The sequence below is a fragment of the Chiloscyllium plagiosum genome, chromosome 23 (assembly GCF_004010195.1).
Source record: "Chiloscyllium plagiosum isolate BGI_BamShark_2017 chromosome 23, ASM401019v2, whole genome shotgun sequence".
Taxonomy (NCBI): Eukaryota; Metazoa; Chordata; class Chondrichthyes; order Orectolobiformes; family Hemiscylliidae; genus Chiloscyllium; species Chiloscyllium plagiosum.
In genome coordinates, this window is record NC_057732.1 from 56,309,785 (window position 1) to 56,333,210 (window position 23,426).

Below are 23,426 nucleotides of genomic sequence, written 5' to 3' on the forward strand. Positions count from 1 at the left end.
TGGTGAGTTGTTGTCTGAGTGTGGCTGTTTGGTTTGTGTGCTGTTATAAGTCCTAGTGGTCGCAGTAGTCTGGCTGTCATTTCAGAGACGTTCTTGATGTATGGTAGTGTGGCTCGTCCTTTGGGTTGCGGCATGTCCTCGTTCTGGACCCAATATACCGGCCTGTACAGCGGACAGCTGAAACTGACAACCAGAAGTGGCATGGACAGGCCACTATAAATGCCGGAGGAGACACCACAGAAGCGCTTTACAGGAGGCTCCCAAGCACTGAGGATGTTACCTAGACAGGGGACGAAACGTTTGCAACAAAAACTTCCAGCTCGGCGAACAGAACCACAGCAACGAGCACCCGAGCTACAAATCTTCTCACAAACTTTGAATGTTAGGGTAATTTTCCTGGAGCAACAAAGGTTGAGAAGGGAGCTGGTAGAGGTGTGTACTGTTATGAGACATATAGATAGGGTAGATAGGATGGCATTTTTCCCATTAGCTGGGACGTTAACAACCAAAGGTATTAATTTAAGGTAGAAGGTGAAGAGTTGAGTTAAGAAGCATTTAGTTGAGCTCTTAACTGCCAGGGCATAGTAGGCTATGGACCAAGTGGAGATAAATGGGATTTTCTTTTTCATTCATTCATGGGACATGTAGGTCACTGACTGACCCTCACTTATTATCAGTCACTATATATTCTTGGAAAGGTGGTGGTGAGCTGCCTTCTTGAACCACTACAGTCCATGTTCTGTAGGTAGACCCACAATGCCCTGAAGGATGGAATTCTGGGATTTAACTCAGCAACAGTGAAGGAATGCTGATATATTTCCAAGTCATGATGATGAGTGGCTTGGAGAGGAACTTGCATGTTTGTGATTCTGGTGTAACTGCAACCCTTGTCCTTCTAGATGGAAGTGTCATGGGTTTGGAAGTGCTGTCTAAGGATCTTTGCTGAACAACTACATAGATTATAGAACAGTACAACTCAGGAATGGGCTCTTTGGCCTACAATACTGTGCTGAACATGACACAAAATTAAATAATCCCTTCTGCCTGCCCATGATCTCTATCCCTCTTGCTTAATCATGTGTTTCTGGATGTAGGTTTGCTCGTTGAGCTGGAAGGTTCATTTTCAGATGTTTCATCACCATACTAGGTAACATCTTCAGGGAGCCTCCAGATGAAGCACTGCTGATAATTCCTGCTTTCTATTTATATGTTTGGGTTTCTTTGGGTTGATGATGTCATTTTCTGTGGTGATGCCATTTCCTATGGTGATGTCATTTCCTGTTCTTTTTCTTAGGGAGTGGTAAATGGGGTCCAAGTCAATGTGCTTTTTGATAAGAGTTCCGGTTGGAATGCCATGCTTCTAGGAATTCTCGTGCATGTCTCTGTTTAGCTTGTCCTAGAATGGATGTGTTGTCCCAGTCGAAGTGGTGTCCTTCCTTATTTGTATGTAAGGATACTAGTGAGAGAGGGTCATGTCATTTTGTGGCTAATTGATGTTCATGTATCCTGGTAGCTAGTTTGTCCAATGTAGTTTGAGGCTCACTGAGGATGTTACCTAGTACGGTGATGAAACGTTTGAAACTGAACCTTCCAACTCTGCGAGCAAACCTACAACCAGAACCTCAGCCTGAACTACAAATCTTCTCAAAACTCACTAATCATGTGTTTTTCTGAAAGTCCCTTAAACTCCCTTATCTGCCTCCGCCATCATCCTTGGCAATGTATTCCAAATTACTACCACTCTCTGTGTAAAAAAAGACATTGTCCCTCACACTTCCTTTGTCTTTCCCCTGTCAACTTAAATGCATAGCCCCTAGTATTAGATGTCTCAACTCCTGGGGAAATGATTCTGACTGTTAACCTTGTCTGTGCTTCTCATAATTTTATAAACGTCTATCAGCTCTCCCCTCAGTTTTCACTACTCTGGATAAAACAACCTGAGTTTTTCTAGCCTCTCCTTAAAGCTCATACCCTCTAATCCAGGCAGCATCCTGGTAAACCTTTTACATCCTCTCCAAAGCCTCCACATACATCCTGTAATGTGGCAAACAGAATTGAACACAATACTTTAAGTGTAGCCTAACCAATGTCTTATAAAACTGCAATGCCATCCTGACTGTTGTGCTCAATTACCCAGCAATAAAGGCAAGCATGCCATATGCCACCTTTACCACTTTATCTACCTGCATGGCCACATTCAGGGAGCTATAGACTTGAACCCCAAAATCCCTCTGTACATTAATGATGTTAAGAGTCTTGCCATTAACTGTTTACTTTCCCTTAACTTTTGATCTCCCAAAATGCAGCACCTCACACTTACCCAGATGAACCTCCATATGCCATTTCTCCACCCATTTCTGCAACTGATTTAAATCCTGCAATATCCTTTGACAACCTTCTACACTATCCACAACTCCCCTGATCATTGCGTCATATGCAAATCCACCCATCTATATTGTCATCAAAGTACTTTACATAAGTCACAAATAGCACATGCCTCAATATGGATCCCTGTGGAACATCGCTAGTCACAGATCTCCAGATAGATGAACAACCTTCCACCAACACCCCCTGCCTTCTATTAGCAAGCCGATTCTGAATCCATGCAGCCAAGTCACTGTGGATCCCAGGCATCGTCATCTTCTGGATGAGCCTACCATGAGGGACCTTGTCGAAAGCCTTACTAAAGCCCACGTAGACAACATCCACTGCTCTACCCTCATCGACCACCCTTGTCACCTCTTGAAAATTTCACTGAGGCTAGTAAGACATGACCTGCCCCATATAAAGCCATGCTTTTCTAAATGTGCTGAAAATGTGTTGCTGGAAAAGCGCAGCAGGTCAGGCAGCATCCAAGGAACAGGAGAATCTCCTGTTCCTTGGATGCTGCCTGACCTGCTGCGCTTTTCCAGCAACACATTTTCAGCTCTGATCTCCAGCATCTGCAGCCCTCACTTTCTCCTTTTCTAAATGTGCGCAAATCCTATGCCCAAGAATTCTCTCCAATAGCTTCCCAGTCACTGATGTGATACTCACACCCTATAGTTTCTTGAATTATCCCTAGTTCCCTTCTTGAACTGAGGAGCAACTTTAGCTACTCGCCAGTCCTCTGGGACCTCTCCGAAGGCTAGCAAGGATACAAAGATCTTGGTCAAGGGCCCAGCAATCCCCTCTCTTGCCTCTCTCAATAACCTAGGGTAGATATACCGGGCCCTGGGGACGTATTCACCTTAATGCTCTTCAAGAGACCCAACATGACTACTTTCTTATCTTAAAATACCCTCACATATTAGCATGACCCATACAAATCTCACTATCCCCCATATCTTTCTCCTGAGTCAATACTGATGCAAAGTACTAATTTAAGATCTCACCCACATCCTCTACCCCTATGCACAAGTTCCCATTCTTGTCCTTATCTGCAGTGCATCTTGTAGATAGTACACAGTGCTGCTGCTGAGCATCAGTGGTGGAGGGAGTGGATGTTTGTGGATATGATGCTAATCAAGCGGCTGTTTTGTCCTGGATGGTGTCAAGCTTCTTGAATATTGTTGGAAATACACACATCCAGGAAAGTGAAGAATCACCTCCTGAGTTGTAGATGGTGGACAGGCTTTGGGGAGTCAAAAAATGAGTTACTTGTTGCATATGGTAACACAATTAAATGTCAAAAGGCAGTTGTTAGTTTGTTTATTATACGGTGGCACGCTGGGTCAGTGGTTAGCACTGCTGCCTCACAGCGCCAGGGACCTGGGTTCGAACCCTGACTCTGGCGACTGTCTGTGTGGAGTTTGCACATTCTCTTCGTGTCTGCGTGGGTTTTCTCCAGGTGCTCTGGTTTCCTCCCACACTCCAAAGATGTGCATGTTAGGTAAATTGGCCATGTTAAATTGCCCGTAGTGTTAGGTGCATTAGTCAGGGGTAAATAAAGGGTAGGGGAATGTGTCTGGGTGGGTTACTCTTTGGAGGGTTAGTAACTAATCTAATCTAATTATTGGAGATTATCATTGCTTGGCATTTGTGGGGTACAAATGTTACTTACCACTTGTCAGCCCTATCCAGATCTTGTTGCATTTGAACATGGCCTGCTTTAGCACTGAGGAATCATGAATGGTGCTGAACATTGTACAATCATCATTGAACATCCCCATTTCTGAATTTATATTGGAGGGAGGTCATTGATGAAACAGCTGAAGGTGGTTGGGCCTAGGACACACTGCTGAGGAACTCCTGTATAGATGTCCTGGAGCTGAAATGACAGACCTCCTATAACCATGACCATCTTCCAATGTGCTAGGTATGACTCCAATTACTGGAGAGTTTGCCCCTTGGTTCCTATTGATTCCAGTTTAGCCAGGGCTCCTTGATGTCACACTCAGTTGAATGCAACCTTGATGTCAGTGGTTGTCACTCTCCCCTCCCCTCTGGAACTAAGCTCTTTGTCTATGTTTGAATCAAGGCTGTAATGAGGTCAGGAGCTGAGTGGCCCTGGTCAAACCCAAACTGGGCATCAATGAGCAAGTCATTGCTGAGCAAATGCTGCTTGATAGCACAGTTGATGACACCTTCCTTCACTTTACCAATCGAGAGTAGACTGATTGAGTGGCAATTGACTAGATTGGATTTGTCCTACTTTTTATTTACAGGGCATATCTTCACAATTTTCCACATTTTCAGTTAGATGCCAGTGTTGTAACTGTACTGCAATATCTGGCTAGGGGACCGGCAAGTTCTGGAGCATAGGTCTTCAGTACTATTACTGGAACGTTGTCAGGGCCCATAGCTTTTGCAGTATCCAGTGCTTCCAACTGTTTCTTGATATCACGTGGAGTGAAGACTGAAGACTGGCATCTGTGATGCAGGAGACCATTGGAGAAGCCTGAGATGGATCATCCACTCAGCACTACTGACTGAAGACTGCAGTGAATTCTTCAGCCTTATCTTTTGCACTAATGTACTGGGTTCTTCCCTCATTGAGGATGACAGAGCCTCTTGCTTCATTGAGTTATTTAATTACCCACCACCATTCACGACGGGATGTGGCAGTACTGCAGAGCTTAGATCTGATCTGTTAGTTATGGGATCTCTTAGCTCAATTCACTTGTTGCTTATGCTGTTGTTAGTACAGGTTGGTGTTTGCTGGTGACATAGATATGGTGGGTTGAAGGGCCTGTTTCTATGCTGTAAATTGTGAGAGTATGAAGTTGAGGAGAAATGTTTTCACTCGGAAGATGGTGGAGTCTAGAACATACTGGCTGAAAGGATGGTAGAATCAAAAACTTCCATAACATTTAAACAGTACTTACACACTCGCTTGCATTGCGATGGACTCTAGAACTATGTGCCAACAGCTGAAAAAAATGGGAGTGGTTTGGTCAGACCTTTGTTCGCTGGCATAGACATGATGGGTCAAATGGCCTCATTCTGTGCTATACACCAACTCGCTGTTATCAATTGTGAAAGGAGCACAGACCTTCCGCAGAAAACATAAAATCACGGGGAGTGCTGTTTTGGAAATCTTTTACCTCAAGTGCAAGACTACTCACCTCTAACAACCTGTCAATTAGTAAAAAAAAAGTCAGTCTGGGACCAGTCCCACCAGGCGTGGATCCATCTGTAATGAGGAGTGAGTGTAAATGGCAATAAGTCTATTTGTATCCAACTTCAGTCAGAAGCATGAAATGAATGATCAATTGTGTCTGAAGAAAACTGAAAAATCGGCCCAAATATTAGCTTTGAAAAATCACTGGCCTTTTCAGAAAGTAAGGAATCACATGAGAAATGTTCCTTCAATGATGCTATAATACAAATTGTCCAAATAGATGATTTCCTGGCTATTTTTATGATGGTCCTAAATCCATTGTCTTCATTGGTTAAAGTAGCAGACAGGAATTTAATGAAAGTATATTACCCAAATGTATAATTACACCAGCAGCAAGATTTACCGCATCGATGTAAAATGACAAATATTGATGTTAATAGGATTCTCGAAGATTATACAGATGTTGGAGGAAAGTCTCAAATGTCAGGACCTCCTTACAGACTTAAAGAGATAATTTAACATCTTTGTGCATATTTTAACTTTATTCCAGTTTCTAACATTCAACTCTGCCCATGGCTAAAGAAACATTTATCCAGGCACTGTTTGAAAACAAACTTGTGGAAGATATACCTTTCCTTTTAAATAAGAACACTCTCTCCAAGCATCTGGTTTCCAGCATCTGCAGTCATTGTTTTTACCTTAAAGAAACATTTATCCAGGCACTGTTTGAAAACAAACTTGTGGAAGATATACCTTTCCTTTTAAATAAGAACACTCTCTCCAAGCCAACTGGGTTTGGCAGAAATAAATTACTGCTTCTTCTTTGGAAAGTATTATCAATCATAAATGACAGATTACTCAATCATGAAAAGGCTTTGATGAATATCCTTCACTGAAAGCATTGGGTTACGCATGAATCAGTATTACAAAGAAGAACAAAGAAAATTTACAGCCCACGAACAGGCCCTCCAAGCCTGAGCCGATCTAAATGTACTGTCTAAACCTGTCGGTCAATTCCTAAGCATCTGTATCCCTCTGCTCCCCACCTACTCATGCATTTGTCCAGATACATCTTAAACGAATCTACCGTGCCTGCCTCTACCATCTCTGCTGGCAACACATTCCAAATGCCCACCACTCTCTGTGTGAAGTACTTACCGCGTGTACCCCCATTAAACTTTCCACCTCTTACTTTGAAAGCGTGACCTCTCGTTATTGAATCCTTCACCCTGGGAAAAAGCTTGTCTCTATCCACCCTGTCGATACCCTTCATGAGTTTGTAAACCTCAATCAGGTCCTCCCTCAATCTTCTTTTTTATAGTGAAAATAAACCTAACCGACTCAACCTCTTTTCATAGCTAGCACCTTCCATACCAGGCAACATCCTCGTAAACCTTCTCTGCATCTTCTCCAAAATATCCACATCCTTTTGGTAATGTGGTGCCCAGAACCGTGCCCAGTATTCTAAATGCAGCCGAAACAATGTCTTGTACAACTTTAACATGCCTTGCCAGCTCTTATACTCAATACCCTGTCCGATGAAGGCAAGCATCCCATATGCCTTCTTGCCCACTCTATCCACCTGTGCAGCAACCTTCAGGGTACAATGGACCTGAACTCCCAGATCTCTCTGCTCATCAACTTTTCCCAAGGCTCTTCCATTCATTGTATAATTCGCTCTAGAATTAATCTTGCCTAAAGTCATCACCTCACATTTGTTTGGAATGAACTCCATCTGCCACTTTTCTGCCCAACTCTCCAGTCTATCTATATCCTCCTGTATTCTCTGACAGTCCCTTATGCTTTCTGCTACTCCACCAATCTTTGTGTCATCAGCAAACTTGCTGATCATATCAACAGTGCCCTCTTCCAGATCATTTATGTATATTACAAACAACAGTGGCCCCAATACTGACCCCGGTGGAACACCACTGGTCAACTTTCTCCATTTCGAGAAACTCCCTTCAACTACTACTCGCTGTCTCCTGTTGCTCAACCAGTTCTTTATCCACCTAGCTAGAACACCCTGCACACCATGTGACTTCACTTTCTCCATTAGTCTACCATCAGGAACCTTATCAAATGCCTTACTAAAGTCCATGTATATGACATCAATAGCCCTTCCTTCATCTAACAACTTGGTCACTTCCTCAAAGAACTCTATCAAGTTGGTAAGTCATGATCTCCTCCACACAAAACCATGTTGACCATCACCGATAAGTTCATTCCTTTCCAAATATAAATAGATCCTATCCCTCAGTACCCTCTCCAGCAACTTCCCCACCACTGACGTCAGGCTCACTGGTCTGTAGTTACCCGGAATATCCCTACTACCCTTCTTGTACAGGGGGACAACATGAGGAACCTTCCAATCCTCCAGCACCTCACCTGTGTTTAAGGATGCCACAAGGATATCTGTCAGGGCCACAGCTATTTCCCCTCTCACCTCCCTCAGTAACCTGGGATAGATCCCATCCGGTCCTGGGGATTTGTCCACCTTAATAACCCCTAGCATACCCAACCTATCTTCCCTTCTTATGCCAACGTGATCCAGACTAATCAAACTCCTATCTCTCATCTTAAGATTCATCATGTTCCTCTCCTCAGTGAACACTGATGCATTATAATCATTTAGAATCTCACCCATTCTCTCAGGTTCGACACACAGCCTTCCTTCATTAACTTTTAGTGGACCAATCTTTTCTCTTGTTCCCGCTTGCTTCTTATATAAGAATAAAATGCTTTGGGATTTTCCTTAATTCTGCTCACTAAAGCTATTTCATGACCCCTTTTAGCCCACTAGATTCCTCGTTTAAGAGTTGTCCTACTCTTCCGATATTCTTCCAGGGCCCGTTCTGTTCTTAGCTGCCTAGACCTTATGTATGCTTCCCTTTTCCTCTCGGCTAGTCGTACAATTTCTCCTGTCATCCACGGTTCACAAATCTTGCCCTTCCTATCCTTTGCCTTCAGCGGGACATGCCCATCCTGCACTGCCGTTAACCTATCTTTGAAAGCCTCCCAAATCTCAAATGTGGACCTCCCTTCAAATAGCTGTGTCCAATCCACATTTCCCAGCTCCTGCCTAATTTTCATATAATTGGCCTTGGCCCAGTTTAGTATTCTTCCCTTAGGACCACTCTCTTCTATATCTATGAGTATTCTAAAACTTACAGAATTGTGGTCACTGTTGCCAAAGAGATCCCCCACCGTAACCTCTACCACTTGTCCTGGCTCGTTCCCCAGTACCAGGTCCAATATGGCCCCTTCCCTCGTCGAACTATTAGCATACTGCTCTAGAAAACTCTCCTGGATGCTGCTTACAAATTCTATCCCAACCAGACCTCTGACCTAAGTGTATCCCAGTCAATGTTGGGAAAATTAAAATCTCCCATCACCACTATCCTATTGCCTCTACATCTTTCCATAATCTGTTTACCTATTTGTTCTTCTATCTCACGTTCACTGTTGTGAGGCCTGTAATACAGCCCCAACAATGTAACTGCACCCTTCTTATTTCTCAGCACCACCCATAATGCCTCATTACCCAAGATCACCATAGTGTCCTCCTTTAGCACAGCAGTGATATTGTCCCTGACCAGCAATGCAACTCCACCCCCTTTTTACTTCCCTCCCTGTCCTGTCTGAAGCGTCTCTATCCTGGAACATTTAGTTGCCAATCATCATGCCCTTCCTTCAACCAAGTCTCTGTGATGGCAATAATGTCATACTCCCAGGCACCAATCCAAGCCCTGAGTTCATCTGCCTTACACACCATACTCTTTGCATTAAAGTAGATACATTTCAGGCCACCAGTTCTTTTACACTCACCTGCTCTCTGCCTACTCTTCCCTTTATTAATGCTATCTTCATAATTCTTACAGTCTCCAGTCTCCACCTTGCTGTCTACTTGTTTTCTCTTCTGGTTCCCAGTCCCCTGCCACATTAGTTTAAAACCTCCCCAACAGCGGTAGCAAAAACTCCCCCAAGGACATTGGTTCTGGTCTGGTTCAGGTGTAGACCGTCCCTTTTGTAATAGTCCCACTTTCCCCAGAACCCGTCCCAATGTCCAACAAATCTGAACCCCTCCCTCCTACACCATCTCTCAACCCACGTGTTCATCCTGCCTATTTTTTCATTTCTACGCTGGCTAGCACGTGGCACTGGTAGTAATCCCGAGATCACTACCTTTGAGGTCCTCCCCTTTAACTTCTCTCCGAGCTCCCTGAATTCTTCTTTCAGGAACTCATCGTGCTTTCTACTTATATCGTTGGTGCCTATATGCACCAAGACAACTGGCTGTTCACCCTCCCCTTTTAGAATGCTCTGCAGCCGATCAGTGACATCCCTGACCCGAGCACCTGGGAGACAACATACCATCCGGGAGTCCTGTTTTCGGCCACAGAACGGCCTATCTACTCCCCTCACAATAGAATCCCCTCTGACTATGGCCCTACGAGGCTTTATATCAACTAACTAAAACCAAACAATGCACTTAAATAAATGAAAAAAAAAGATAAGAAATAAAAGACTTACCTTACAGGGTCTTTTCTTCCAGTTTGAGGGGGGGGGGAGCGGAGATACTACACGTGCAGTATCTCGGGTTTAGCCACTGCCCAAATATAAATTAAGCCCTTACCTTCCCAGCAGCTTCACTCCTCCTTCTCTCCTTGCTGCTCTGGCAAAATGGAGGCCCGACTCCTGAGGTAAGTCTCTTTTTATGCGGGAAAACTCACCGTTCCCAGCAGCCCTCGCTTCACTCCTCGCTGCTCTGGCAAAATGGATTGTTGTCAACCTCTCCCTTCAGAAAGCAGAACCTGTGCACCATTAGTGTCGCTAGACCGCAGGGGACACCTGCACTGCCTTCCTACTCTTTTTCTGCCTTTTGGTCACCCATTCACTGTCTCCCTCAGCAATCCTAACCTACATTATGACCAGCTCACTAATCGTGCTATCCACGACCTCCTCAGCATCGCGGATGCTCCACAGTGAGTCCATCCGCAGCTCCAGAGCCGTCATGTGGTCAAACAAGAGCTGCAGCTGGACACACTTCCTGCAAGTATAGGAGTCAGGAACATCAGACACTTTCCTGAGCTCCCACATCAAGCAAGAGACAAATACCATGGGTCTGAGGTCCCCTGCCATTGGAAGCTTGGCTTTATATCAACTAACTAAAACCAAACAATGCACTTAAATAAATGAAAAAAAAAAGAAATAAAAGACTTACCTTACAGGGTCTTTTCTTCCAGTTTGAGGAGGGGGGGGGGAGCGGAGATACTACACGTGCAGTATCTCGGATTTAGCCACCGCCCAAATATAAATTAAGCCCTTACCTTCCCAGCAGCTTCACTCCTCCTTCTCTCCTTGCTGCTCTGGCAAAATGGAGGCCCGACTCCTGAGGTAAGTCTCTTTTTATGCGGGAAAACTCACCGTTCCCAGCAGCCCTCGCTTCACTCCTCGCTGCTCTGGCAAAATGGATTGTTGTCAACCTCTCCCTTCAGAAAGCAGAACCTGTGCACCATTAGTGTCGCTAACGTTCAGTTGCATGACCAATTCCTCCCTATGCATGGCACATGTTCAAATTAAAACAATTAAACTAATCCAGGAAATAACACCACATTCTTTTATTCAGTGGCATCTTGGTCTGTCAGTGGAAATCATTCAGTGAGGGGCATATATCTTTGTCTCTGTCAATCATTACCCACATTGACAGAATACAATGTATTATTCCCATGACTTGTTGGACAGTCTGAAACAGCAGTGACTGAGATCAGCTGTACCAAAAAATGCCTCCCAGTGAATACTATCTGTACATGGTCTACAGTCATCATTTTCAGTCATCTTTGTCTGTGATTCATACATTTACATCTAAGAGAAGAATGTAACATGAGATGCTTATACAGAGAATGTCAGAATGTTAATTTGTTTTTTTTCATGAGGCTTATAAATATAAAACAATCCAGTTCATGGAAGTATTTACAGATTGATTGCGCTGAATAAGTTGATTACTCTATCATGTTTAATAGAATGAGAAGGATCTCATTGAAGGATTCAAGTTTCTGAAGGGAGCAGCAGGGTGGATACTGATAAGTTGTCCACCCACACCCCAGGTCTACCTGCTTTCGCATCTAACCTGCTATGGGATGGTATGGCAGGGCCACAGCCTCAGAATGAGGGACTGATTCTTTAAGACCAAAATGAGGCGAAATTGCTTCACTTCAAGTGTTGTGACTGTCTTAGAATTCTCTAACCCAGAATGTTGCAGATGTTCCATCACTGAATCTATTTAAGGCTGGGAAAGACAGAGTTTTAATCAGTCAGGGAATTGAAGGACATGGGGAGTGCATGGCAAAGTGGAGTTGAAGCCCATGATCAGCCAAGGCCGTATTAAATAAAGGAGCAGCTCAAGGCACATTGCAGTGTCCTCCAATTTCTTTAGTTATTATGGTTTTAAATAAAACAGGAGTCTAACCTCTGGATGTTCAAATGATCTGATTGTAATATGTCATGATGTTCTTTGCAAGTAGTAATGGACCTGAGCACAAGTATTGTGCTGGTCGTAATAGAATTTATTTGAATTCGTTATTTGAATCCGTGGCATCTTCTGTAAATATAAGAAATATTGATGCTCAGTCGATCCTTTGCAAACTTGAATTCATTACCATTCTGTCAGCCCACCCACATTGCAACAGAGCAGAGTGTCAAGTTGTTTGTTGCTCTCCACAATGAAGCTGAACTCCTTTCCCAAAACATGGACCTGGTCTCTTTGCCTTGCAGGTCAAGCTTTAATTTACTTGACAATCTAGGGGTAAACTTCTGTTTGCCTTGTAGCACATACTCTGGAATTATACCCAACCCCAAAAGGATTTCTTCCCGATTGATTTTAGTAAGTGGGAAGCCAAGTGTTGAGAAGACATTTTCCCATAGTTTCTCCTGGCATTTGGTGAGAACACAGGGGAGACATTTTCCCCAGTCTTGCCAGATTACCAATTCAGTCTCGCTAATTAATGTAATTATAATCAGCTGTTACTTGGATTATATTTTTCCTTTTCCTTATTCCATGTGCAGAACAGAATCTTCAAGATGGAATCTCAGCAAGTTGAGTTTGGGCGAAACAAATGCCCCTTCGATCCGAGCAAGTCTTGTACCTCCACTTTGGTTGGTAAGTAAATATTCAAGAACAGTAAAAGCAAGAACATGTTTAAGGTTCCAGTTCTCAAATTGATTTTAAACTAAGGAATAGAATATAAATTTGGCCTGGAGAGCAGGACAGATTTATAATGAGAGGTTGGATTGGTTAGGACTATAGTCACTGGAGTTTAGCGGAATGAATGGATATCTCATCGAAACTGATAAAATTCTGACAGGACTGGGCAGAGTGAACACAGGAAGGATATTGTTGGTTACTGGGGAATCCAGAGCGAGGGGTGACAGACTGTGAATGCTGAGTAGGCCATTCAAGACTGAAATGTGGAGAAATCTCTTCACCCACAGAGTGATGAGCCTGTGGAATTCTCTGACACAGAAAGTGGTCAAGGCCAAAGCACTGAGTGTTTCCAAGAAGGAGATAAATACATTTCTTTGGGGGTAATGGGATTAAAAGAGCCTGAGGAAAAAGGGGATATAGGATACTGAGTGGGATGATCAGCCATGGTCACATTGCATGGTGGAGTCAACCTGAAGGCTAGAATGGCCCATTCTTGATCTTGTTTTCTGTGTTAAATGGATGGGGGAGCTGTTGACATCCACTACCAAAACTGATAACACCCCCGCCTTCTCTTAATGAAGAAGATTTTAAAGACTACATACTTTTTAATTGGTTCCAAATAAACATATAAGCAATGTAAAACAACTTAAAAGAAAAATAAAGTTACTAAATCTCATAAACCTGGCAGCTAATCTGACCTGTCAGTCTGGTTTGTAACTCTGCACCCAGCCTTGCAGGAGCTCCTTTTCAACGTTTTTGGAGCTTCATTTTCGTGATGCGATCGACTGGTAAAGCATGTGCCTGGCTGCTTGTTAGTTGCTGTATGGTTCGTGTCTATCCAGAAAAGCCATGTGCCACATTTCCAGTAAATTCCATCGACTCCACAACAATTGTAGCAATTCTGAAATTTTCACTCCCACAATAAAACTCCCAAAGATGAGGCATACTCTTCATCTTTCAGGAATAAAAATGGCCAAAGAATGGAAATGGTGATGGGAATTGGGCCCCATCTGTGTTCTAATGTAGACAAATGTTTGAAAGTCCAGCCTATTTCGGATTGAAAACTGGGAACATTTCACCTCAGTTTATATTCTCCCTGTCATGAAGCCAGTTCGACAGCTTGGATTTTTTTCATAATAGTTGTTTTATTTTAAGCTTTGGAAGATTTATTGTTGAACAGTCCTGACAACACTGCATTGTGACCTTCACCAATGGACAGAGAGGGTTGAAGAAGGCTGCACACTATCACCTTCTCGAAGACAATTAGGGACAAGCAAGAAACACTGACCCAGCCAGTGATGCTGACAGCCCATCAATAATTAAAAGCAGAGATTCCTATGTCTTTCTGAGATAGTGACTGGAATAGTCAGTTACTTTTGTATCATGAAAGAAGGCTTGAATATGCATCACAGTATTGAAATTATTGCTACACTGATGTCTCTTATACTTCAATATTTCCATTTATTCTGCTATTAGGACCAGTCGTTTCAAAAATAAAAATGAAATACAGGTCACCAAGGTAATCCAAGTGAGGGAAACATTCCTTTTCCTCCTTTCTCTATTCAAACCTGAAGTTCTTCCTCTTTAGTATCATTTTTTATTGATTCCAGATGTATGTGGAGTATTCTAGTGGGCAATCAAGGTGAGGGATGACATATTTAGGAAATGAAACAATTATGTTTCACTTTTACATATTTTTATATTACCTTAGAGATATCCTAAAATGTCAATAACTCTCGCATTAAATGATTTGTGGAGCCTGTAAGATGTAATATAGAAAGGGAGAGCAGAGAGATTGATGCCATAATGTAGTTGAAACAAGTATTCACTTGACTAAACTATTACTCATTATCATTATTACTCATCAGTCCAATATTCTCAGAGGAGTGTCTCTCCTACACAGTCAGCTCCAAGGATACAATATGCATTTACAAAGATCAGGTTATCTTTCACCGTGTATCCACTGGCAACTTGATTAATATTTACAGAGATGTTGTTATATGTTTAATTTTCCAGTAAATCATTATTTATCCTATTCTCAAAGACCATTCTCTCAAAGACTTCCAAAGCCATTGCATCTCATTTTTATTTGTATTTTCCTTTCAATTTATTTGCATTCTGTTCTTCTCGATAGAGAAAACAACAAACTGGAATGTTTTAAAGTTTTTGTCACCAGATTATGACAAAATTATGTCAGGTGATCGAATGTTCAAATCTTACTGCCCTAAAGTTCAGAGATCAAATGGCATGCACAGCCTAAATCTCTGTGAAATGTTCACTCCCCTTCTGCCCATCTTCAGTACAGAACAGGTTTCTAAATAACCGATGAATTATATTCTGAAAATTTTACATTATAAATATAACCTAGAATTGTTATAAAATCATTTTGATTATTTTTAATAAATGATACAAGAATCACCCTGAACTCTGGATAAGGTAAGGTGCACTCACTGGGAGATTTAAGTAAGAGATATGAGACAATATTTTAACCCAAATTCTCTGACACATGTTCTCATTCCGTGCTGGCACCTTGGGATTGCAGAACCTTCCGATGTGCCTTCATTCATACATGCCCCAGGAATAAACTTGCATTTGAAGAAAAGAATTACATCCATTTTTGTTTCTTCACATACATCAATTATTTTAACTCATGACTGAACAATAAATTTTCTATTCTCCAGTTGAGGAAGTTTGACTGAAAAGGAATCTGATAAAATACAGTCTTTCAACTGTCACAGTGACAATGAGTGATTTCTAGTCACAAGTTTGATTCTAAACAGGCTCTTACAAAGCTTTAGGGACAAGTTCTATGAAATAAGTTAATGAATATTTGCAGGGCAATATCGTTGTAACTACGGCTGAAGTAACAATAATAGTTAAATGTTATTTTAGAATCATTTGTGATTCTCTGATCTTTTTTATGGCTACCAATTTTTTTGCTGGGTGGGTGTTCGGAAATCAATCATTGTTGTCAGTTTCCTGGTAATATCAGATATTTGTGCACTTGTAAGTATAGAGATCCATATTTTTGATCTCCCAGTCTCAATAAATCCAAGTATATATTCCAGCTGCAAAATCATGTCCTATCTCAAAAGTTTGTGCATACTGTATTTAGAGCTATATCTGAAAATCTAAAAGATAAACTTACATCTGTAGTGAAGTATCACTCCGGTCTATAGCACTCAGTATGCTTAATGAATGAATTGAATGAACTGAATTTATTGTCCTGTGTACCAAGGCACAGTGAAAACGTTAGAGGCTTGTATTGAGTTTGAACTGAAATGGTCCAGTTTCAAAGATGTCCTGTGAGCTACACTGTGATATGGGTTGCTGTTTCTAAAGGGTATTTGTGCGTGATGGGGCAATATACCTGTTAGCTCCATAACATAAGAACTAGATGTGACTAATGTATGTAAGATTTCATAGATGTTTACTATTCTTGTAACTATTATGGTAACAGGCATTTCAGTGTCTGGGCCAATATTGGACAACTCAATTACAAATAAAAGCACACTTTCATCAACATGTCATGCTTCAAATGACCTCTGTTAAGATTGAGACTGAGATCTTTCTGCTGCTTACTGCTATGAGGCAGTGACAGCATCATGAGTATGCCTCTCAGGTGCACCGAGAAACTGAGTGTGAATCATCATATGACATGACCTGGATAAGGGAGGTGAATGCATTATAGCCATGTTTGTGGATGACGCAAAAATAGTTAAGAACGTGAGTGGTGAGGATACAAACATAAGAACTAGGAGCAGGAGTATGCCATCTGGCCCTTTTGAGCCTGTTCTGCCATTCAATAAAATCTTGGCTGATCTTTTTGTGGCCTCAGCTCCACTTACCTGCCCACTCACCGTAACTCTTAATTCCTTTACTGTTCAAAACATTATTTACCTTAGCTTTAAAAACGTTTACTGAGGAAGCCTCAACCACTTCACTGGGCAGGGAATTCCACAGATTCACAACCCTCTGGATGAAGAAGTTCCTTCTCAATTGAGTCCTAAATCTAATTTTGAGGCTATGCCCTCATGTCCTAGTTTCAACTGCCATTTATCTTATCTATTCCTCTCTACATTTATCTTATCTATTCCCTTCATAATTTTATATGTTTCTATAAAATCCCCCCTCATTCTTCTAAATTCCAATGAATATAATCCCAGTCTATTCAGTCTCTCCTCATAAGCCAACCCCCTCAACTCCAGTATCAACCAAGTGAACCTCCTCTGCACTCCCTCCAGTGCCAGTACATCCTTTCTCAAGTAAGGAGACCAAAACTGCACACAGTACTGCACACAGTGTGGGTGGCACGGTGGCACAGTGGTTAGCACTGCTGCCTCACAGTGCCAGAGACCCGGGTTCAATTCCTGCCTCAGGCGACTGACTGTGTGGAGTTTGCACATTCTCCCTGTGTCTGCGTGGGTTTCCTTCGGGTGCTCCGGTTTCCTCCCACAGTCCAAAGATGTGCAGGTCAGGTGAATTGGCCATGCTAAATTGCCCGTAGTGTTAGGTGAAGGGGTAAGTGTAGGGATATGGGTGGGTTGCGCTTCGGCAGGTCGGTGTGGACTTGTTGGGCCGAAGGGCCTGTTTCTGTACTGTAAGTAATCTAATCTACTCCAGGTGTGGCCTCACCAGCATTCACAAGGAATCTGCAGAGGGATATCGACAGGTTAAACAAATGGGCAAAATCTTGGCAGATGGAATAAAATGTGAGATTATTCACTTTGGCAGGAGTGAATACTATTTAAATGAAAAAAGACTGCAAAAAGTTTTGAATGTCCTTGTCATAAATCACAAGAAGCAAGCATCTAACTTGAGCAGGTAATTGGGAAGGCAAATGGAATGTTTACCTTTATTTCAAAGAGAACTGAGTATAACAAAATTGCTAAAACTATACAAGTACCAGTCAGACTGCAGCTGGAATACTGCGAAGTTTTTTTAAGGAAAGATATATTCGCACTGGAGGTAGTCCAAAGAAAGTTCACTTGGCTGATCCCAAGTGTGAAGGAATTGTCGCATGAGGAGCCGTTGAATAGGTTCAGCCTCCTCTTATTGGAATTCAGAAGAACGATAGGCAACCTTATTGAGAAATATAAGATTCTTAGGGGGAGGGGGGCTTAAGAGGAATGATGTGGATATGTTGTTTGTCCTTCTAAGAGAATCTAGGACCAGAGAATATAATCCCAAGATAAATGGTCACCCAGTTAGCTCAGTGATAAGGAATTTTTTTTTTTCTCACGGAGGTTGGTAAATCGTTGGTACTCTTTACTCCAGAGGTTTGTGGAGGCAGCGTCATTAAGGATAAACAAGGCTGAAATAGACAGATTTTTACTTAGTAAGGAAGTCAAGTGTTATGGCGAAAAGAAAGTTGGGCTGAGGATTATCAGATCAGCCGTGATTTCATTGAATTGCAAAGCAGACTTGATGGGCCGAATGGGAGAAAGTGAGGACTGCAGATGCTGGAGATCAGAGTCAAGTGTGCGCTGCTGGAAAAGCACAGCAGGTCAGGCAGTATCCAAGGAGCAGGAGAATCAATGTTTTGGGCCGGAGCCCTTCATCAGGAATGATCAATTCTGCTCCTATGCCTTATGGCCTTACACCACATTGCGTAATGTAAACTGTTTGATTTATGTATATGAAATTTAATATAATCTACTGTAAATGTAGATTTCTGTCTCCTGTGTTAGTAGTAACCTGTAGGTTTTCAGAATGTCTGATATTAATAATTAACTTTTAATATTTATGTAACCATGACAATTTCTTCAAACAAAATTGCACCACTAATGATACGTGTTAATTTTAGACTGTTTTGTGATTCAACAAGTTAAGGAATGAGGCCTCAATGTTTGTTAGAGATTTCTGGAACTTGTCTTTTTTTTAGAGAAGGAGATTTTTGGTTTTAATTTTAGTTGAAGTTTGGAGCAGCCCCAGGAAGTGGAAGTTTGATAACTGTACTGATCAATATCCTGAGAAGAGAAGCATATGTATTGAACGAAGTTACCTTAGAGTAAGAGTTAATGTTAGATCCAGACCAGAACATTGAAGAGATGACTTAAGGTTCCCCACATTTATGCTCAGATCCAGTTCGAGGGAGAAGCTATCTGCAGCACAGTCTATAAACTGAAGGCACATGTGACTGAAACATACTGAGGCATTAGCTACAGGAATTCTAGTGAGTATTGTACATGCAATGTTCTTGGGTACAATAAAAAAGCTGTACGGTTTCTTTTCCGATCTGACTTATTCAGTAAGAACATTAGTTGGGATTATCACCATTGTCACATAAGGTATTGTTTTATTTTGATAAAGAACAAAGTGACCCTTAATAGTGAAGTCAAATGTCAGTACCTAAAAATTAAATTAACTTGCCATTTTTAATGGCCATGCACAAAATGGCAAAATAAATTCCAGATAAGTTAGTATGTGTAAAGTATTTTGTGGCTTAATAAAACACTCTATAAATGTTATTTTTTTTAAGTGCTCACAAATAATTCAATTTTACTTTCATCAAATGATTCATTTCAGCAGTATCTATTTTTGAAATATTTACATTAAGACTTCAACATTTCCAAGAGGCCTTTCTATGGTTTCTGCAGGCAAACTCCATGATGAAAAATGCCACTGCATCAAGAATGGGTCAATTGGCTCAGTCTATAGAATGCCACTTTTTCAGAACAAATACTGATCAGGTCTCTTAAAGAAAATGTCAATGATGTAAACAGAAAGCAATAAGAAACAGAAGCAAATCAATGAAGAAAAATAAAGTGAAAGGAAAAATAAGATAAAATATGGAAAAGTGACAAGTTATTCTCAAGTTTGCGCTGTTTTAATTCTTGTGGCATGTTTATATTCAAAGTCAGAAGTCACACGACACCAGGTTATAGTCCAAAAGGTTTATTTGAAATCACAAGGTTTCAGAGCACTGCTTCTTTATCAGTTGAAGTGGAGAGAAGAGCATAGGCATAGAATTTATGTGCAGAGAGATAATGGCATTGATAATTCCAGGTATTGAGTCTGTCAGCAGGTAAGTACAAATAGTGTGAGTAGGGTGTCGACAGTCTGTAGAACAAGTCTTTGCAGGTGATCAAAAGTATCAAATAGAGTGAGTGAAGTGTCAGCAGCTAAATAGCAAGTGAAAGGATGACCTATGAATCGGTGAATTAAGGCAGAGACATAATTACAAAAACTTAAAAACAAGATGGTACTACAGCCACACTGAATGGCTGGAATAACATGATAGGAATGAGTCACATGACGAGGGTCTAACCAAAGTAACAGGTAATCAAAAGCTGTACAAACTAATTAATCAGAGAGATAATAACAAGTTATCAAGGTGATGGTATTAAAACAGAACAGTAAGGAAGATTTTTTAAACACCAAACAGTAAGGTGGGGTTACATGTAGCACAACATGAACCCAAGATCACAGTTGAGGCCGTCCTTGTGAGTATAGAACTTGATTATCAGTTTCTTCTCAGCGATTCTGCATTTTCTGTCTCAAAGGCTGCCTTTGAGAATAATTCCCTAAAGATTAGAGGCTGAATGCCCTTGACCTCTGAAGTGCTCCTCAAATGGGAGGGAACATTCTTGGCTGATAGATTAAAGTGTTTAGATCCGAGTGGTGCTGGAAAAGCACAGCAGGTCAGGCAGCACCCGAGGAGCAGGAAAATTGACCTTTCAGGCAAAAGCCCGTCGTCATACCTGACCTACTGTGCTTTTCCAGCACCACTCTAATCTAAACTCTGGTTTCCAGCATCTGCAGTCCTCACTTTTGTCTGCCTGATAGATTAAAGTGCCCAAGCATTTGGGTGTTACTAGTCTGAAATTCGATGATGCAAAGAAATACAGTCACAAAGTCACATTGTTGCAACAGCTTTACTTCAGATGCCCCTTCCTTCAAGACTGTCAGATGTAGGCAATCAGGCCCAGGGGGACTTGGCTGTGTTCAATCCCAATAGTTTTCTCAGACCTTTTTTCCCTCGCACTGGTGATTGCTCTGAGTTCCTCCCTTTCTATGATTTCTACATGATCTGTTATTATTGGGATGATATGAATATTGCTGGAAAAGCGCAGCAGGTCAGGCAGCATCCAAGGAGCAGGAGAATCGTCGTTTCGGGCATAAGCCCTTCTTCATATGAATGATATGAATGCCGTCCACCATGAAAACTGAAACAAAATATTGATCCATCATTTTTGTGTTCCTTACTATTGGCTCCCCATTCTCATCCTCCAAGGAACTAACATTCACTTTCACTACTCTCTTCCCTTTTATATAATTATAGAAGCTTTTACTATCCGTTTGTATATTTTGCACTAGCTTTCTGCTCATGAAATAACTGCACAGAGGCCAATATCCCATCACTAAGTCACACCTTATTTATATATTCAGGGGCTCTGACCAGCCAAACCCTAGAAGAGAGTCCCTGAATCTCCTGGTTAGATGTGTCAGCCAGGACTCCCTCATTGAACCAGTTTACAATCCCAATCAAGAATGTCATAATCAATCAGATCCACCTGGTACTCGCTCCAATCACTACACTTCATTTTCTTGTTTTTGCAGAAATCCTGTGTTGATTATAAAGGTTTCCCAATCTTCCAGCCTGACACTTGCATTTGCAATATAGCATGTCTTAGTTTTTGTCCTTATATTATCTTTAACTTCCATGCTAAGCCACGAAGCAAAGTTTGATTCCCCTTTACAATCTTTCTTCCTTTCTGGAATGTATTTTAGTTAGGACCAATTAAATATCTCCTTAAAAGTCTGCCATTGTTCATCAACTATCTTTCTTTTCAGTGTTCCTACCCAGTCTGCTCAAGCTAGATCTATCATCAGGCCTATTTTGTGAAATTCCAGAACATTAGTATGGGACTCTAGTTTCTCTTCCTCCAACTGAATTTGAAATTTTAGCATGCTTTGATTATTCTTCCTTAAGAGATCATTAATTAATCCTGCCTCATTACCTGGATCAAATATAGAATTACTGACTTCCTAGTTCATTCCAAAGCATGTTGCTTGAAAAACTGCCTCTAATACATTCAACGAGCTTTCCGTCAAATGTCTTAAAATGCATATAGATCGATAACTCACCAAGACCTGATCAAGCCTTTCCCAGAACTTTGCGGGAAGCTAGGGAAGAGATTGTTGAGCACGTTGCTGAGATATTTGTATCATTGACAGGAACAAGAGAGCTGCCAGAAGGCTGGGAGTTGGCTAATGTGGTGCCATTGTTTAAGAAAGGCTGTAAGGAAAAGTTAGGGAATTATAGACTGGTGAGCCTGACATCGCTGATGGGTAAATTGTGGGACCGGGCAAGACTTACATGTATTTGGAATGGCAAGGAATGATTTGGGATCGTCAGCAAGGCTTTGTTCGTGGGAAATCATGTCTCGCAAACTTCACTGAATTTCTTGAAGAGGTGGGAAAGAAGATTGCTGCAGGCAGAGCAGTAGATATTATCTATATGGACTTCAGAAAAGCATTTGAAAAACTTTGAGATGTGTAAAAGCCATGCAGCAATAGTTCAATGGGTAACAGGGAAAGGGCAGACAGAATAGTAAAAGGAGGCTAATGTTAAGTTAAAATATGATTAACATAACAAACCATGCACCAATGCTATGTCATAGGTAACAGTCTTTGAATAAGGAGTGGCAGATCTAAAACAGAAATGGTGAGTAATTATTTCTCTCAAAGGTTCATGAATCTGTGAAGTTCACTCTTTCCCCATAATGCGGCATTGAGTAAGTTTAAGGAGAAGATAGACAGATGTTTAATGAGTAATGGATTGAAGGGTTATGGAGAGCAGCTAGGAATGAAGAGTTCAGGCTGAGATGAGATCAGCCATGATTGTATTTAAGAAGGCCTGATGAATTGCTGACATCTGCTCCAAGTTCTTATGCCTCTGCTTACTGGAAAACAAACAGGTTTCATCATTGATGGATGTTATTCAGAACCTGAACCATGTTGGGAACATTGCAATGTGTAAATGTTTTCCATCCTGAACTTTACATGGTTAATTTAGTGAAATACTCTGGGTGTGGTGCAGGGGCGACCAGTTCTGAAAAACAAGAGATCCCATAATGAATCTTTGAACTTAGTAAAACTTAGTAGAACTTTGTAAAATTGTACTTGTACAAGAAACATAATAAAGAGAGGGAAAGAAAGATGTGATTCCCACAGAGGAATAAATAAGCAAGTTTTTTTCAGATCTTCACCAATTGTGAAATTCTGATTAAATTCTAACCTCACAATTAGCAAAAAGTTTTTTTTTCAGGGCCATATTGATTGATTTGCAGTAATTACCATTATCACTCTATTAGCATTCACTTAGCCCTGAGTATCACAGCCTTTAACTATTATGGAGTGTTGAGTTGGGAAATGGAAGGCAAGTACCCGAGTGTCTCATCCTGCATCTGTCTGTGAGGTAACAACACTGTGAATTTTGTGGAGCACATCAGACAGAACTTGCATATTTTCAAATTTCACTGAGAACTTATACATATTCGAAGTTTGTGAGAAGATTTGTAGCTCAGGTGCTCATTTTAGATTAGATTAGATTACTTACAGTGTGGAAACAGGCCCTTCGGCCCAACAAGTCCACACCGACCCGCCGAAGCGTAACCCACCCAGACCCATTCCCCTACATTTACCCCTTCACCTAACACTACGGGCAATTTAGCA

General features: G+C 41.4%; 1 protein-coding gene across 1 annotated transcript in view; it reads left to right on the forward strand.

The window, feature by feature from the left end:
- Positions 1-23,426, forward strand: part of LOC122561887 (semaphorin-3E-like) — a 309,586-nt gene that overhangs the window by 176,725 nt on the left and 109,435 nt on the right. The window contains exon 5 of the mRNA XM_043714219.1: positions 12,608-12,701. Coding sequence (XP_043570154.1) covers positions 12,608-12,701 — 94 coding nt within the window. The remainder of the gene's footprint in view (positions 1-12,607; positions 12,702-23,426) is intronic.